General features: G+C 34.4%; 1 protein-coding gene across 1 annotated transcript in view; it reads left to right on the top strand.

The window, feature by feature from the left end:
* The window catches only part of LOC106874958 (FYVE, RhoGEF and PH domain-containing protein 2), a 493421-nt gene that overhangs the window by 211909 nt on the left and 261512 nt on the right, over positions 1 to 20000 (top strand). The window contains exon 4 of the mRNA XM_052968055.2: positions 14593 to 14745. Coding sequence (XP_052824015.2) covers positions 14593 to 14745 — 153 coding nt within the window. The remainder of the gene's footprint in view (positions 1 to 14592; positions 14746 to 20000) is intronic.

Consider the following 20000-nt stretch of genomic DNA (forward strand, 5'->3'; position numbering starts at 1 on the left):
TTATCAATTATGTTATTATCTTTCAGGGTTTTTTTAAAAAAAATTTTAATTTAGTCTTATACTATCAATTTGATTGGCTGTAATTTAATATAGTGATAAAATGAAAGGTTGCAGACTGAACAATACTCACTTATTATCCTACTACAGGCCAACCAATAAAATGCATATACACCCAATATAAATAAAAGTATGTAAGTATTTGGGTGTGTGTGTGTGTGTGTGTGAAGACCCGGCAGGCCAAGTGAGACCATAACCCGTGGCCTATGCCAGTGGTGTAACCAGCCCACTTAGGCGTACCTTTCTTTCATTGGACACTAAACTCTGCTTGCGAAGACCTGTTGAGGCAAGTGAAATCGAAATCAAATTCGATGACAGCACCGCATGACTGGCATCTATGCTAGTGGAGCGCTAAGAGCACCATCCAAGCATGATCATTATCAGCATCGCCTTACTGGCACTTGTGCTGGTGGTACATGAAAAACAACATTGAGGAAATATTTCTTCAAAATATATTAAACCAGGGTATCTTAGATAAAACTATCCCTATAAAAGGTTTAAATATCCTCATAGTGTGTATATATATATATTTAGATTTTTTGCAAACAGCTTGCAAATGCAAGTGTTACCAGATGAAAGCTCTGCATATTGGATACTAGCAAACTTATGAGGTCATCAGGAGAGAATGTGCCACATTTTGGGGCCTTCTCCTCAACAACATTATTGTGCACTGGCTCCACCCACTGAAATGAGGCCTCACTTTCTACATCAACTGGTTACTAGGTTTCACTCAGTATTCTTCAAACTATTGCTGATCATCTCTTTTCAACCAAACCCAGTGGTTTGCCTTTTCCACTGTAGTCTGGATATCATCACTCGTGATGGTATTTGCTTTATGATGAGTTAAGCCTAGTGACAACAACAATTGCTTCACACTGTGTTATGATGATGATCATCATCATCATTTAACATCCGTTATCCATGCTGGCATGGATTGGATGGTTTTACCAGGGCTGGGAAGCTGAGGAGCTGCATCAGACTCCAGTCTGATTTGGCATGGTTTCTATGGCTGGATGCCCTTCCTAACACCAACCACTCTGAGAGTGTAATGGGTGCTTCTATGTGCCACCAGCACAGGTGCCAGTTGTGTGACACCAGTATATGCCATGACTATGGTTTCACTTGGCTTGATGGATCTTCTACTGAAGCACAGCATATTGCCAAAGGTCTCAGTGATCATTGCCTCTATGAGGCCCAACGCTCAAAAGGTGCTTTTTTTCTTTTACTCATTTCAGTCATGTGATTTCAGTCATGCTGGAGCACCACTGTAGGTGCAGTCATCTTAGATGAAGAGGATGTAAACATGTCTGGATGTGTATGTGTGTGTGTGGAGAGAGAGAGAGAGAGAGAGAGAGAGAGAGAGAGAGAGAGAGCACATTATGTATCATTTTCATGATGTTTCTATTAGATTCTTATCACAGTTCTTTAATAAAATGATGTAGCTTAATTATGATGTTTAGTGTTTTAATGTACAGTAAACAACTTTACTTAATATCACTACGAGCGTGTGTGTATATGTGACTGCACACAGACATGTGTATATCTGTGTGTGTGTGTGTATGTGTATGTATATGCATGTACATTATATATGTAAAATGAATGAATATATCTATTAAACGTTCCTATTTTTGCATAAAAAATGGAAACAGATATGGTGTGCATATATATATATATATGTTTGTTTCAAGAATTTTTGTATGTGTAAACAAGCATCAGTATTGTTAACTCAAAACAAAGCTCATATTATTTTCATTACTTACAATTGTAAATCCAAGTTTTCTCTAATAAATATTAGCTAAACGGATTCTAGAGATGTTTACAAAATGTGGCCTACCAGATTCTTGATTCCAAGAACTTCATATTCAGTTCAAGTGTTTTTATTGTATTTTGTTTAAATTGCATCGCAGTAGAATAGTTATATCCTTTTCTATACAAAAACTTCCTGTTAGCAATGTAAAATATTTTACATATGGACAGCAAATGGTTCAAACAATGAATTGTATCCATCCTGCTTTTATTTTAGTCCATAACAAAGTTCCTAAGTTTAGTTAATATAAGGAAAATGATTTTGAAATCTTGGGATAATACCCATCATTTGAGATTGAGGTAGAGAGAGAGGACATAGAGTTGCTGTTGTTATTGTTTACTTCTATTTCAGTTCTGTGACTACAACTATTTCAGCCATGATGCTCTGTCCCCTACTCAATCATAATGTATTCATTATTACATAATCATATGTATTCATATTTTTTCAGACTGGCTCACATTTTGGGATAAAAGAATTAAATATGTCATATTTATCACCATACTTCTAAACACCACTTCTGTCATTACTCTTCCAAATGCTGCTTCTACTGTTACACTTCTTTCAAACACCACTTCTACCATTACACTTCCAAACACCACTCTACAATTACACTTCCAAACACCACTCTACAGTTACACTTCCCTCTACAATTACACTTCCAAACACTGCTTCTACAATTATACTTCCAAACACTATTTCTACCATTACACTTCCAAACATCACTTCTGTCATCATGCTTCCAAATGCTGCTTCTCTCATTACACTTCTTCCAAACACCTCTTTTGTCATTACACTTTGAAACACCACTTCTACCATTACACTTCCAAACACTGCTTCTACCATTACACTTCCAAGCACCGCTTCTACCATTACACTTCCAAGCACCGCTTCTACCATTACACTTCCAAACACTGCTTCTACCATTACACTTCCAAACACTGCTTCTACCATTACATTCCCAAGCACTGCTTCTACCATTACACTTCCAAACACTGCTTCTACCATTACATTTCCAAGCACTGCTTCTACCATTACACTTCCAAGCACCGCTTCTACCATTACAACTCCAAATGCTGCTTCTCTCATTATACTTCTTCCAAACACCGTTTTGATACTACACTTCAAGACACAACTTCTATCATTACACTTCAAAACATTGCTTCTACAATTACACTTCCAAACAGCACTTCTTCCATTACACTTCCAGACACTGCTCTTACCATTACACTTCCAAATATTACCTCAACAATTACACTTCCAAACACCATTTCTACCATTACACTTTCAAAATATGCTTCTTCCATTACACTTTCAAAATATGCTTCTTCCATTACGCTTCCAAACACTGCTTCCATCATTACACTTCCAAACACCACTTCTGTCATTACACTTACAAGTACTGCTTCTATCATTATACTGCCAAACACCACTTCTATGATTGCACTTTGAAATACCACTTCTTCCATTTCACATCCAAACACTACTTTTGTCATTATACTTTCAAACACCACCTCTGTCATTACACTTTCAAACAGCACCTCTGTTATTACACTTCCAAACACCACTTTTCTCATTACACTTTGAAAGTCATTTTAACAAGCTAATGAAGATACCTCTCTGTTGTTGCTCAAAATACTGTCTTAAAAGTAAAAGACATATTGAACAATATATTCTGAATAAATAATGTTTGAAAAGACTCCTAGATTGCCATATCTTGAAGGTCTTTGATCATTGAACTGTTTGATCAGAGCTGACATGGGACTAAAGAATGACAATAACAACAATATTCCTTTTAATCATTGCGAATCCAATCACTATTTCTATCATAATTCTAAATATCAGAACTTTCACCAAAATTCCAAATACCACTCCTACTACCAACTTTCACCTCCCCAATATCCTTCTTCATTGTAGCACTTCATCTCTATATTTCCTATATGATGTTAGTTTGCGTTGGTTAATGATGTTTTTTGAGTATGTATATCCTGTTGAGTTATTTAAAGTTTACAGAGGGAGGGAGCACCATAGACTGATGTGTGGTTTTTTTTAATGACGTAATTGAAATTTACTGGGGTAACATAGAAAATAGCTGCTATTTTATTGTCAGGAATTATGTTGAAGTGCTTTCTTTTTTTTAAAAAACTATCCTACATAATTCATTCTCTCTCGCTCACTTTTTCTCCTCAGAGTATGTGTACATACGTATGTGTATATGGATATACATACACATATGTGTATGCATGTATTGCTATGTGTATGTGTCTATATATGTATGTGTGTGTGTGTGTGTGTATATAATCTTTTATTTGTTTCAGTCATTTAACTTCAGCCATGCTGGAGCACCATGTGTGTTAATGCATATATATGTGTGTGTATACACATGTCTGTAAAAGTATATATATATATACTTATGTATATATATATTATCTTTTACTTGTTTCAATCATGCTGGAGCACAACCTTGAAGTGTTTTAGTCAAACAAATCAACCCCAGGCCTTATTTTTTTAAGCCTAATTCTTCTTCTATTGCTCTTTTTAGCTGAACTGCTAAGTTACAGGGACATAACCATTCTAACACCAGTTGTAAATCAGTGGGGCTGATGAACATAGATGCATAGACACACACACACATGCATACACACATGCACACACACACACACACACACACACACACACACACACACACACACACACACATGAGCTTCTTTCAGTTTTCTTCTAAGAAATCCACTCACAAGGCTTTGGTCAATCAAGGCTACTGTAGAAGACATTTGCTCAAGGTGTCATGCAGTGGGAATGAACTCAGAACCATGTGGTTGGAAAGCAAGCTTCTTACCACACAGCCATGCCTGTGCATACACACACACACACACACACACACACACACACACACACACACACACACACACACACACACACACACACACACATATACAGGGGACGATGGGCAAATTGTCACCATTTTATATTTTTAATTTCATGCATGTGCTTTGCTTGTTTTTGATTTTGTTGAGTACACAGTATAGTAGAGTCAATTGGGTACTGTCTGTGAGAAAAACAGCACCATGGTACAATTCATTCTGCCAGAAATTTGGAAATGACATGCTGTACTGTTTGGCATTCCAGTTGGAAGCTCCAGTATGAACATTTCAGAGTGTTTGGGTGTAAATCTGAGGACAAGTGCAGAGGATTCGAGAAGAGTTGGATGAGTCAAATCGTGATTATGAAGGTACAGCAGCTCTGAAGACTCGCTCTGAAGACTCGCTCTGAAGACTCGCTCTGATCATTCTGATAGAAAAGAACTTCTGAATTTCTTGGTGAGATCCAGGCCATGATTGCCCACGATCCATCCAAGTCAATCAGGTCCATCTCCAGGGAGTGTCTGAGTTTCTTATCAGGCAAGTAGTGCATGAAGACATTCAGTATTCCTCATACAAGATAAGAAAGGGCCAATTTTTATCCCAAGCCATCGAAGACAAGAGGAAAGATCACACTATAAAGCTTTTGAACAAATTCAAGTATCCCTTCCAACTGAACATGTTTTGGTTTTTCTTAGACAAGAAAAATTTCTGCCAGATGGTGAACACACAGAACAACCATTGACTTGCTGTGTCCCCAAAACATGTACTGAGAGTGACAAAAATCAAAATCCAGTCAACATCATAGTGTTTGGAGTGATCACTAGTGATGGTGATGTAATGCCTCCATTTATCTTCCCACACAGCCTCAGACTCAACACACAGGCCTACATCAAGTGCCTGGAAGAGGTAGTCCTATCCTGGGTCAAGAGAGTGGTTGCTGGAAGACCCTCTGTCTGGCAACAAGACTCTGCACTTTTCCACACAAGCAAAAGAACCCAGTCATGGCTGTCAGACAATTTCTGCGACCATATCACCCCTAACATCTGGCCAAGAACAGAAAGAATGGTTTGATAGTAATTCATGCAAATAAAGTGGGTGAGGATAGGTCTAGTTGCAACTACAAATCTATGAATAAATGCCCTTTGCAAACTCACTGCAGAAGGTTTAATGTGGTTTACAAATGCATGGTCTGTAGCATGCTTAACAACTCTACTAAGTACTATATTGGGTCTACAATTAATTCTGAACAATGATACTCAATGCATCTAGATTTGTTCAAGTATGAAGAATATAGCAAATCTACTTCTCCTGCTGACCATGTGCATTACCTTAAGGGGATTAAGATACCTTACAACATAACATGATCCATCATTGACCCTGGCCCTCCATACCAGGGCCAGCATGCTCCATGCTGGCTGTCTGAAAGAATCCCTCCATTTCTTGTTACATAACCCTACACAGTTACTAAATAAACAGCATTAAGCCTTCTCCACGTGTATACACAAATTCTTTAGGTCTTTCAAGTTCTTCAACAGGTCTGAATATAAAAAAACCTAATATTTTGGATTATCATTAACATTTAGCTTAAGCATACTACCTATTTGGTACATCCACAGTAACTCTACTTCCTATCCTTCTTTCGTAGATCCTCATCCTTTCCTTTATATGCACACCCAAAGTGTAACTAATATAATTTCCTCTCTGTTACATCACCTTCGTATTTAATAGAATACCATGAGGCCTATCTGCTCCCCACTCTGAGAAAAATTAGGATTTCTACATAATCATTCCATCCTTCTATACTTTGTAGTTCAGTCCCTACTCTATCTATTTAATTATTAATTTATATCTATATTTATCCTTGATTATCTTTGTACTTATTGCCTTATTTAATTTTATCTCTTGATTCTCAATGGAAATATATCTTCTTTAACACTACTCAAATCTTAATTTTAACTTTATTTTTATTTTATTTATATTTTTATGTTTATTCTTTCATCTTTTTTATTTTTTGTATTTATAATTTTAATTTTTAATCTTAGTTTTAAATTTATAATTTTTTGTTTGCTAGTATGGCATCTATTTCTAGCACTATTACAACCAAGCTAGCCCTGATTCTCCCTTCCCCTTTAATAAAATTGACCACCTACTACATCAAACAGCTATTATCTTTTTACCTCCACTACCCCTTTCCTTTCCTATTGCTACCCAACCTGTAAATCTGACATCTGCTTTATTTGTCCCTTACCTATTTGTCTTTGCACATGCATCCCCTAACCTTTCTGGACAAGAATACCCTTTGCTATACTGATTAGTATATATCTAGTACAAAACTTCTATCTGCCTATCTTCATTTCATTTGAGTGTACCATACTTATTCCTCCTTTCAGTATTTGTCCAACTTTGGAACTGCTAGCATCCATTTTCCCTTGTCATGAATTACTATCAAACCAGTCTTTCTGTTCATGGATTTGCCTAATATCTCTTTTAATTGGATTTACTTGCATGTCTCCTTTTCTAGACATAATGAACCCCAATAATTACCATTGATGAGGAATATTCTTCCACTGTTACATATGCTTAACCTATGTCTCTCCAATGATGGAATACCTGGCCTATGGAATCCTCACTCTACACAATGTTTCAATAGCTTGGATATTCTAGAAACAGCTAATAGAGACTATGTAAATCTTTTATTATATCGCTAAATTAAATGTCCTTGTCAAGTCTTGCCAAACTGTTTGCCTTTTCTTTCCTGCTTTTATCTATACCCACTGGCTCAAGGGAAAGCCACATCTAGCTGCTTTAGAATGGCAGTCACAAAATCACATCTTCAACTGTGTTCAAACCAGAATTTTAGTGGTATATGTATAAATTTGAGTGCTCAGAACACATACCTATTAATTTGAGTCATCTTGACAAAAAAATTCTCATATCATTTATATGTATACATACATAATTTTTATTTGAAGCTGAAGGTTCTTAAATTCTAATTCTGAGTTCAAATTTTCAATTATTTATCAGTCTATTTCATTATCCTTGTCACCATTATTTAGTACCCATATTTCATGAAGCATGGGTTGATTGTGTACGTAGTTGTACATAGGTGTTTCTTTGCAGTTGTACTTCTCTAAATGCTATATATAATGTGTGTGTTTGTGTAAACTAGTATCTCATCATTTTAGGCATTATAGTCTGGAGATTTGTAACCATGTTATTAACTTATTTTGGTATGTTTACCACATTGATCATAGTTTTAAATTGCATTAAAGAACTCTAAGTAAAGATAAAGTTTGTCATTGGTATATGAAGATAAGTTAGACAACAACATTCAGTCAATGCTTAACCTTTTAACATTCAGATTAGTTTGTCAAATGTAATTCATTGTTTTGAATTAATCATGCATTGTCTTGAAGTTTCAAGATTTCGGTGATGTGATTGTTTATTTTTAGAGTGATATTGCAAGGTAGATGTGAGAGATGCGGCTGGTTTGAATATAAAACAAATAGAATATTTTGACAGGATATGGTTGGTTAAAATGTTAAAGGGTTAAAGTTAATCTACATTCTGATAGCAGTGCAAGTATTTACTTTGTTTATTACCATTTGTTCATTTGCTCATTTTACATGATTTTTCCATGCTAGAATGGGTTTTACAAATATATGTATATATATAACAGTAAGTTTTTTATATATCCTTGCAACTCCGTTTCTTGCCTTCACTCTTTCTCCTTTTCTCTCTCTCACCCTCTTAGCCTTTCTAGCCTTTCTCCTTTCTTCCCTTTCATCTGTTCTCTTTTTATTTTCTCAGTCAGTCTGTCTCTCCCTCTCTCTCCTCTACCTGCTGCTGACATGTGACCTGTAACCAACTTTCCTTTCTTTCTCTCCCTTTATCACACTGGTTGCATAGCTGACTGATCATAAATTCTTTGTGTCTCACCTGTCTTGCTATTTGCTGTTTTCTTATCCTTTAGGATGCCTTCTAAGCATTACCTACCATTCTTGTCTTTTTTGTCCTGAGGCTATATTTTGCTTGCTTCTTATTTATTTCATCTTTGTCCATTGTCTTAAATTACATTTATTCACTTTCATATGTCCACTCTCTATTGTTTTCTTTGCTCTTGGCAAACAAAACAATAATTCATATATATGAATAACTAAACTTGTGTATGTGTATATGCATCTGTGTATATGTACATGCGTGTGTGTGTATGTATGTATGTATGTATGTATACATAAATGATAGGTATATGTGTGTATATATAAGTATATATAAATATGTGTATACATAAACGTCTGTATTGTGCAAATAAATCAGTTATAGAATGGAATAGTTATAGATTTAAAGTTATGAATTTACAAAATTTCAGTTAGATCATTTACTTATTTATGATTAAGCTTGCTCTTATATAGTGTCTTTGTAAAAGTTTAGAAATTATAAATATTTTCATTTGATATTTTTCATCAAACATTTATGAAGATATGTCAATCTGATGAAGCATCATTACATATTTAAACAGATTTGATTATTCTTGAAAAACTTTGTTTTATTAATGAAGCGGAAACAGCTGTAATTTATGAGATGTGTCATTTGAGCTAGATCTTCCAGGATCTTCCATATGTATATCACTACATACTTTTCTCATCTTCTCTCCAGGGAGTAAAGCTTCAGTTTTTATTCTATATTATTGAAGCATTATTTTATAGCCAAATGCTCTTCCTGTTGCTAACTTTGTCTTCCACCATTTCTATTCAAAAATAGAGCTAGTGATTTGTTGATGGTAAACACACACACACACACACACACACACACACACACACACACACACACAAATATGCATATGCAAATACATATGGTCATTCAACCTTTTCCCATGCTATCATGGATTTTGATAAGCACTTGTGCCAGTGGCACGTGAAAAGACATTCGAGCGAGATCGTTGCCAGTGCCGATGGGCTGGCTCCTGTGTAGGTGGCACGTAAAACACACCATTTCAAGCGTGGCCGTCGCCAGTTCCGCCTGACTGACCCTCGTGCCAGTGGCACGTAAAACACCCACTACACTCTCGGAGTGGTTGGTGTTAGGAAGGGCATCCAGCTGTAGAAACTCTGCCTAATCAGAGTGGAGCCTGGTGTAACCATCTGGTTCACCAGTCCTCAGTCAAACCGTCCAACCCATGCTAGCATGGAAAGCGGACGTTAAACGATGATGATGATGATGATGTTATTCAGGTCAAGATTATAAGGCCAGATTCTTTCCTATTACCAATCCATATGTGTTTTCATGTTTTTATTCCAGATGTATACATACACAGGGTTGAACAAAGACCCATAGAAACCCTAAGCACATAAAATATTTTGGTGCCTCCATATTTGTGTACTGCAAAATATAAACAATAATAAACCATAAAATAAATTTTCATTTTTTTTAAATAAAAGAAAACGAACAGTAAGATGGAAAATAATGTTTACTTTTGTATACTTCCACTTTATTTTCTTTCGAAAAGTTTTTTCCTACTTCTTTTAATTGTAAAGCCTTTGGTCAGATTCTTACTATGACACCATGAACTTATATAAATAATAAATGATATTTACAATCATATAAACCACTTTGAATATTATTTTAGCAAGTTTACCATGTCTGTGGTGCCCTACTTCCTTTGATGTCCTAAGCATTTGCTTAATGGTTAATCCAGTGCTGTATATATGTATGTATGTATGTATGTATGTATGTATGTATGTATGTATGTATGTATGTATTGTACATATAAAACAGGTGTCCTACTGTTTTTATTTACCAAATTCCTTCATAAGGCATTGGTTGTCCTGATACTATCTAAATTAGCACATAATAGGACTGAAGACTGAACCTGAAGCAAATGGTCAAAAAGCAAATCTCATAAGCACACTGCAGTGCTTATTATTTTACCCTGGGCAAGTGTTTTCTGCTATCGCCCCAGGCTACTTAAAGCCTTCTGAATGAATTTGGTAGGTAGAAACTGAAAGGAGCCCATTAGATACATACATACATATATATATATATATATATATATATATATATATATATATATATATAGGGAGAATTCACAAAAAAAAAAGACAAAAGACGAAGACAGGCGGTGTAGACAACAAGCAGATGTATTAGTTTAATGCACGGAAAGTGAAAAAGTCTTTAACGTTTCGAGCCTATGCTCTTCCACAGAAAGGAACACAGAAAGAAACAAGGAGAGAAAATAAAGTATGTGTAGTGGCTAGCAATCTATCATGGCGAATGGCAGACAGAGGGGTCACACAGGAGTGCTAGGAAGGAGGGGAGATAATAAAGTAGTGGTGATCCCAAAAATAAAATAAGAAAAGTAGAAGGAATTGAAATCAGTGAAACTTTTTAGCGAAAGAATGTTACTTTGGTTGAGTCAAATATTTTCTAAATAAATATATATATAATGTGTGTGTGTGTATGTATACTTGTTTGTGTTTGTCCCCTCACTTGAGAACTGGTGCTAGTTTGTTTATGTCCCTGTAACTCAGTGGTTTGGCAAAAGTGAATGATAGAGTTTGTATCAAGTTTAAAAATAAGTACTGGGCTCAATTTGTTGAATAATGGAGCTCTTCTTTGTAACTGCTGCTGTGACGTGGCCTCGTGTAGGATTTCAGATTTTTTATGACAGTTCTGTAAATTCCATTAATTGGAACAAGTAAATGACATAGATGGTTACTCTTCTTTTTTCTAACACATAAATATAATACAGTATTTATTGAAAAAAAAAAATATTTTCACTTAATGATATTTGCTTATAAATATTTTTCTACTATTTCTAAGCAGAGAATACCATTGCTCTACCACCTCAGTGTAAATATTTATGCAAATATATTACTGGTATTCAATTGATCTTAGATAAACAACTGTTTGAGTTGACCTTTATCCAATAATTCTTTGTAGTGTACTTATATGTAATTTTATATTTCTACATAAATGTACAAATATGAATATGTAATGCATTATTACATTTCCATGGATTTATGAATGTGAATTAAAATGTGTAAAAGTATGTTGCAATTGTACAACTTAATTCTCTTTCTATTTCCATTTTTTTTTTAAATTTCATTTTCATTTTTCTCCTTGGCTTCTGACATAACACCTAACATTCTCAAAAAGAATGTTACCCGCCTTATGTTTCCAGATTACATCAAATACTTGAATAACTTGAAAAACAAAATGTATAAAAATTAAAAAAAAAAGAAAAGTAGAAGGAATTGAAATCATTGAAACTTCTTAGCAAAAGAATGTTACTTTGGTTGAGTCATAAATATTTTCTAAATAAAGATGTTACAATACAAATAACCAAATTCATTCTGAATATTTATTCTTTATCTTTAGAAACTTCAAATTATCTATTAAAAAATTTTGTTTTACATTTTTATTTTTACATTTTTGTTTTTGTATTTTTCTCATTTTTTTTTTTGTTTTCATTTTTTAGGACAATTCTGTTAATTCAGAATTGTTGATTGTTAATTGTATGTCATTTGTTAATTGTATTGTAGTGTTGATTGTTTAGCATTGTTTATTCTAAGTGCAAAATACTTGCGTGGGACAGACATTCAAACAGCAGAAACCAATTGTGACTCCTTAAAGCTCAATCAGGTAGTATCTTGACCTCAATATGGCCATTATGTTAATGTCAGAATTTAACTCATCAACCATCAAATGAACAAAACTCAACCACATAACCATAACAATTATCTTCATTAGTCATCAATGGAAAAACACAAATTGCTTATTGTATAATACTAGAAAAGATTCTGTTTCTAAGGAGCCAGTGATGTTGTCTGACTTCATTTCATCTGTGCCAGTAGGGACACTTAATCCTGATAAACCACCTCTCCAGTACTGGTGGTATGACAAAATGTACTCAATTCATGTTGTAAAGTGAGTGGTGTTGGTGATAGGAATGGCATCTATCCAGTTTGTGAAATAATGTCAAACTCATAACAGATTCTAATACCATGAAGCAAATGGGAAAAATGAATGTAAAAACTGATGAATAAAGCAAGAGAAAAGAATAATCAAACTTTGATATAAAAGAAACAGACATAACACACACACACACACACACACACACACACACACACACACACACATTTATGAATATGAAAGGCCTCCATGCAGTTTCCATCTATCAAGTTCCTGGAGGTAAAACTGACAACACTTGCCTAAGGTGACATGCAGTGAGATTGAACCTAAAAGTATATGCTTGGAAAGCAAATGTCTTAACCACATGTCTATACCTGCACTTTACACACACACACACACACACACACACACACACACACACACACACACACACACACACACACACACACACATACACACACACCAACAACAACAAAACAGAGGTAGATAACTAGATAGTTATAAACACACACAATGTGTGTGTGTGTGTGTGTGTGTGTGTGTGTGTGTGTGAGAGAGAGAGAGTAATTAAATATGGTATGTTTGGGAATGTGCGAAAGTCTCATACATGCATCTTGATATTCATCTTCCAATATTTAATATTTATTTTATGTTAATCAATTCATAAATGAGTTGTTTGCATAATTTGTACATTGTCCAAGCAATTATCCAACAGAGATGGCCTCCCTTAGTTCCTTATCTGTGTGAAACAGCAATGATTCCTCATGTCAATTTTGTTGAATTAATTAGTTACGTGCCAACGTTTGTTACACAACATAACAGTCTTGACATATTTGTTATTTACAAATATGTGTTCTACTCCAGCGCCTTTTCTCACTGCTACTGAGTTTCACCACTTTCTTGCTTAATAAATTACTTGTTTGTCAAGCTTAATTAATATACCATAAATGATTGCAAATAGAGTAAAATTACATGAAGGGATAAATACTTGCTGCTTGTTTTCTGACGCATTCATAGTGTTTTTTAATATCATGTGCTAGAAATAGCAACCAAATCACCCTCAAATCATACCCTAGTATCTTTAAGGAGACTATTTAACATAATTCTTAGTGTTAGATAATATACATGTGGCATTTAATTTCAGCCCTTTACATTCTAGGATCAAATCCCACTGAGATTCAATTTGCTTTTCATTATTCCTTATTCTGGCATTGATAAAATAATACTCAAAGGGTCACAGACTTGAAAGCTGCATGGTGACCTCACTTGTGCTGGTGCTCTGAAAAAAATCTCCCAGTACAGTCTGTAAAATTGTTAGCATTACGAAAGGCATCCAACCATAGAAACCATGTCAAAGAAGATATTGGAGCCCAAAACAATGCTGAAGCAGTCCTTAAACCCCTCAAATCCTATCAAACTGTCTGACCTAGTCCAGCCCAGCATGGAAGATGGCAATAAAAAGATGATAATGATGTCTCAAGTATTGTGGATGATTTAGCTTATGTTGTTTAGTCTGATTGAACGGACTTATAATCAGAGGTGTTCCAGCTATGATCATCTTGTTTTGTTTTTAGATACAGTGTATTTAAGATTGCAATATACCTTTTTTTATTTTTAGTTTCATTTAAAGACATTAGAATGTAATGAGACAGGTTTGGATGCTATTTCTTGCAGTTCGGGAAGCTCCCCACATTGTCTTTTAAATGATTGTTAAAATATGTACTAGCATGTCTGGTGGTGGGTGATAGTTGAGGTAAACTGGCAACATATCCTATTTCTCTTTCAACTGGCATATTTCTCTTTCATCCACTTATTGCTATTAAAACAAAACTAAACACTAACACTTCATCTATAAGGAAACATTAACAAGTTTCAATACGAATATATGGAAATTCTGAATTTATTCCTGAAATTATTGGAATAAAAACTCTACAATGTGAAACTTTTATATTTCAGGAGAAAACGATGGTTTTCCACTGCCTCCAACAGAAGAAGAACTGAGAGAATTTGATTCTTGGTTTTTCACATTATGTAAAGACAAGAGAAATTCTTCTTATAAAAAATTCTTGGATATTACTTTATTAAAAGCCAAATTCTACAAGCTTCAATGTAAGTAATCACTAACACATTCTATAATTGAACTCTGTTTCATATATTCCTTTTTTATATCCTTTATCGATGTGTAAAAGAAAACAGTCTTTTGACTAATGTGATTGAAACATTTGTTTTTGAAATTCTGAATTTGATTCCTCAGTGTGATACTTTGGGCATGTGTCTTCTATCCATACCTTTCAGTTAGCCTATTCTCTGTGAGTAAAATTATAGTTAGATGTGGACATCTAACTATAAAACAGTGCTTCAGTAATGTGTCTTCATTTAACCACTATCAGAATGGAGAAGCTGATGTAAATACAAATGAATGTGTGTGTGTGTGTGTGTGTGTGTGTGTGTGTGAGTGTGTGTGTGTGTGAGTGTGTGTGTGTGTGTGTGGACACAAGCATGACTGTGAAGAGGTTTGATTCCCAACTATGTGGTTTCAGGTTCAGTTCCACTACATTGCACCTTGGTCAAAAGTCTTCAGCTATCACCCTGGGCCAACCAAAGCCTTTTCAGTGGATTCAGTAGACAAACTGTAAGAGAAGCTCATCCATCAAGTGTGTATGTGTGTATATATATTTATGTATATATGTGTGTTTGTGTACATGCATTGTTTGTCTGGGTTTGTTTACATCTGTACTTGCTTACTGGAAAGTCCCTTCATTCACACAGTGTTCTCATCATTTTTTCTGTCAGTAAACCACCTGTTTACTTTGTGCCTTTCAAAGTGTTCAGAATAAGAGAGTCCTTACTTGAAAATTGACATCAAGAAGAGTATCTAGGTTGAAAACAATGCTTCAGTAACATCTTTGTCTAACTTTATGCTAGCATGGAAAATGTATGTAAAAATCGAAGACGGTATATGTATGTGTATTTTTTTCCCCAAATTTGTGTAAATGTGTATAGAATAATATATCAGTTGAATAAAGTTAAAACATGGTCTGGTTTTCAGGTTTTTTATTATGGTATTTCACAAAAACACAAATTTTTCTACAATGTTGAAGTGTGTTAAGCATTAAAAAAATATTTTGTAATCTTTCTAACCACATGTTTCTATATGTTCATTCAATGGAATTTGGTGAACATTAGTGTTCCAGATTTGTTGTTTGTGAACTTGTGAGTGTTCTGATAATGCATTCCCTGTCTTGCTAATATATAGTCCCTCACAATTCGGGCATTTAATGCAGTTGGTCAAACTTCTGCTTTTGCAGTTCATATCTGAACATTATGAACATTACAAAATATTTTTTAATGTTTAATACACTTCAGCAAATCTATTATTGTGTGTGTGTGTGTTAATTCCAAAAATAAAGCTACAAAACTTATCGCATCGGATACACTTTGCAAAAGACTTGAATTTCCCAAGTTATATAAGACCTAGCCTGATATAGTACTGGATTTAATGAAGCCTACTGACCTGTCCATTGATAAGGACCAATGTTGAAAGGAGATTTTCCAGTGTTGAAAGTACAACTCTTACATTGAGAATATTTCTTATAGAAACAGAAGTAGATGGTGAAGAAAAATGTGGATTTATGTGTGAAAGCCCTTGGTGTTTAATTTAATCTTCTGTCTGGTTAACGTGGCTTCCTGGTTCTTGGGTGTATTTACCAGGGTCTACTCTATTGCAAGCATTTACGTTAGGTCTCCAGTTCGAGAAGAACTTAATATGCTATTTCCTTTTATAATAATCAATAATCAGAATTTCTTCCTTCTACTTGTCTTGGATGTCCTGAAAATAGTCATTAACCCTTTTGTTACCATGTTTCAGTTGAAACTCGCTGCCTTTAATTTCAGTTAATTTTGAAAATAATGAAGATGAAAGAAATTTGTTATATTAAGCTGGTGTTTGGAATATAAATTAACAAGAAATTTTGATGGAAGGTTTTAATTCAAATCACTTTAAAACAGGAAGTTTGTATCACAAAGCCAGAAGTGGTTTCAGATGGTTTGGTATCAAAAGGGTCATTGCCGTCCTTCTTTTCTGACTATGCTATTAAAAAGATGCAAGAGATTCATAAACATGTCTTCTAAATCCACACACGCAAATACGCACATGTGCGCACACACACACACACACACACACACACACATACAAAAAAAAAGTGCAGGCATAGCTGTGTAATTCAGAACTTTGCCTCCTAGTCATGGTCTTGGATACAGTTCCACTGCATGATACCTTGGGACAAGTGTCTTCTACTATAACCTCAGGCCAATCAAAGACTTATGAGCAAATATGATTGTCAGAAACTGAAAGAAGCCCTTCAAATGTTTGTGTGTGTGCCCCTATCATACTGATATCATGTGATAGCTGTTATAAATTAAATGAACATTACTGTTATACAAGCAGTGTCATTTATTTCTAATATTGCATACAAATATGTCTGATCGTGGGGAAATATTATCTTGCTTTGGAAACAAGTGAGGGTTGGTGACACGAAAGGCTTTTGGTGATTGCAAATCTGCTCAACAAATTCCATTTGCCCCATGTGTCTATGGAAAAGTGACCATTAACCCTTTAGCATTCAGATTAATCCGTCAACTGTAATGTTTATTTGTCTGCATTGTTTCAAATTAATTATGCATTATCTCATAGCTTTGTGATTTTGATGATGTGATTGTCTATATATTTAGAATGACATTGTTGGGTAAATGTGAGAAACCAAATTTGGCCAGTTTGAAACATAAAACAGATAAAATATTTGGGCCAGATATAGCCTTCTTGAATGCTAAAAGATTAAATGATTATATGTGCATATCCTCATCACCATTTAACATCTCTGCTACTGTGCTGGTATAGTTAGACAGTTTGACTAGATTTGCTGAGTCAGAATATGATCAATTATATCAATTCTACCCTCATTTTTTAAAAGTTGGTCCTTATACCTAGGGAAAATCTTTAGCTGTACTTTGCATAAACTTTCTGGCAAATAATATGATCAGTTGAATAAACTAATTTAATTTACGATTTCCTGTTGAACCTTTCTAATGCCTTTAGGAAAGGTATGAATATCACAGCTTTCTTTACTATATCATAAAAATTTAGGATACCTCCTTGAAATACTTATTAAGACAGTTCTCCTTTCTATTCACAAATATTGAAGAAGTGTTGTAGGAAAACAAATAAATGAATTGGTTTTGTAGTGATTACCTCTCTAGTATTTCTAATTTTATCTTATAAATTTTACATGAAAATGACTAAAAGACTTCCTAAACAGTGAAGGAATTGCTGCAAAGAACCATGGCTTCACTACATGTGATATCTGCCAGCAACCTCTCTCATCTCAAAAAACGATACCATACACAGTTACACACAATGGCACCTTCTGGTCATTGTCAAAAGAAACAACAGACTTCTTGGGTAGTCATAGGCATTTTGGAAATTAAGTGGAAGGCTGGACAATAAGGATGATATACCGAAATGGTAATGATGATGATTGTGAGGATAATAAGGATGTTGATGAAAGTATTGATAGTAATACAAATTCCTTTTAGAAGTAATGAAAATGGTTGATCATAGTTATGATAATTCTGTGGGAAAGAAGAATAAAAGTGTTTGTCAGTTTAGAAGTTTCAGGATGTGAATTGATGGCGCCAATCAATGACTGTCTAAAATAGTTTATTTTAATTTTTATATTTAATTAACTTCATTTAACAAGTACTTGAGAAGTTGACCTGATGACATCAAGGAAGCTGGTATATATGAACAAATGAGGTAACAAGGTTCATTTTAGCATAGCAAATTACAGAGTGTGTTTCATATCCGTTAATATTGGCACAAGACTAAAAACTTATTGTTAGGGTGGGACAGTTGATTAAATCTTCCCCTGTTGACTTGTGCTAGACACAGTCTTTTAATGCTAATAATACTTGTGGCCTCTAATAATACTGCAGTCACTAAAGTTTATATCTTCACCCATTCTTAAATCACAATCAGCTCTAAAAAGATTTATTAAGGATTCTCTACTGCAGTACTTTTCTTGGAGAATCTTGGAAGTTACCAGCATTGGACAATTAAAGCAACTGCAGTATTTGATTGTTATTTTATTGACCTAGATATGTATATTGGTTTCAGATTTTATCCTGGATGACTGAAGTCAGTGCTGACAAGCTTTGAAACCAGCATGTGAAAGGATGCATCTAAATGCTGTGATGCATTGTGTCTGACACTACCAAATTTGTCAGTTTCCAATTCACTACCCTCATGTTAACATCACTATCCACCTCAGCATAAAATCTACACAATTTCTCATTGCTCTTTCCAATAAATCATCCATATTGAGCTAATATAAGAAATACACACTACATTTAGCATAATCACTGCAGGCTGATGTAGTGGAGTGGTTTTTCTAAATTAGAAAACTCTTTAGAGATCTAACTGAAAAAGAGAAATAGAGAAAGGAGAAGGTTAATCAATACTTTTTTTTTTTATCATAGTTTCATATACAAATATACATGCAAATAAGTGATTGCATAAGAATATGCACACACATGCATTTATATATACATTTACACAAAAAATACATATTTATACATATATAATTACACACACACACACACACACATGCATACAAGCATGTTATTCTTAACAAATTAAAAGAATAACTAAGTGTATTAAAAAATATATAGATGATAATGATGATGATAGTTTTTTTTTTCCCTATTTTTTTTCTCTTATTCATGATAGCTTTTAAAAGCAATCTGCTTGTTTGTAATAGAAACCAAGTTCTGTGATGACAGTAACATCTGAGCGTATGTCTTGGAGTTAAAACTGGATATTTATACATCAATTCTTTGCTGATTTATAAGGAATATAGAGCAGACATGGTAAGCTTAGTGGTGTGTTGTGTGTGTAATATAGTGGTAGGGGAGTAAAAAGACAGCAAAACTTAATTTATTTTTTCCTATTACTGTTACTGCAGTTATTGTTGTTACTGCAGTTATTATTGCTGATGTTGTTGTTACTACTGTAGTAACTGTCACCATTGCTGTTGTCTTCTCCAATACAGCATTTCACTACTTGTTGTGATCCATTGTCGATTCCTTTGTGAGGTTCAGCCTTCTGAGTTTGTGCCACATTTTTCTATGTCTTCCTTGCTTTTCTTTTCCTACATGTTCCTTCCACTTGGATTTCTTGCCACCAATCAACTGCAATCCTCCATATATTCTGCATGTTCATATACGTTCAGTCTTCTCTTTTGCATACTACATCTACTTCCACATATGCTCAGTTTTTCTCTTAGCTCATTTATACACCCTTTCATTCA

The sequence above is a fragment of the Octopus bimaculoides genome, chromosome 5 (assembly GCF_046866305.1).
Source record: "Octopus bimaculoides isolate indiv1 chromosome 5, ASM4686630v1, whole genome shotgun sequence".
Classification (NCBI taxonomy): Eukaryota; Metazoa; Mollusca; class Cephalopoda; order Octopoda; family Octopodidae; genus Octopus; species Octopus bimaculoides.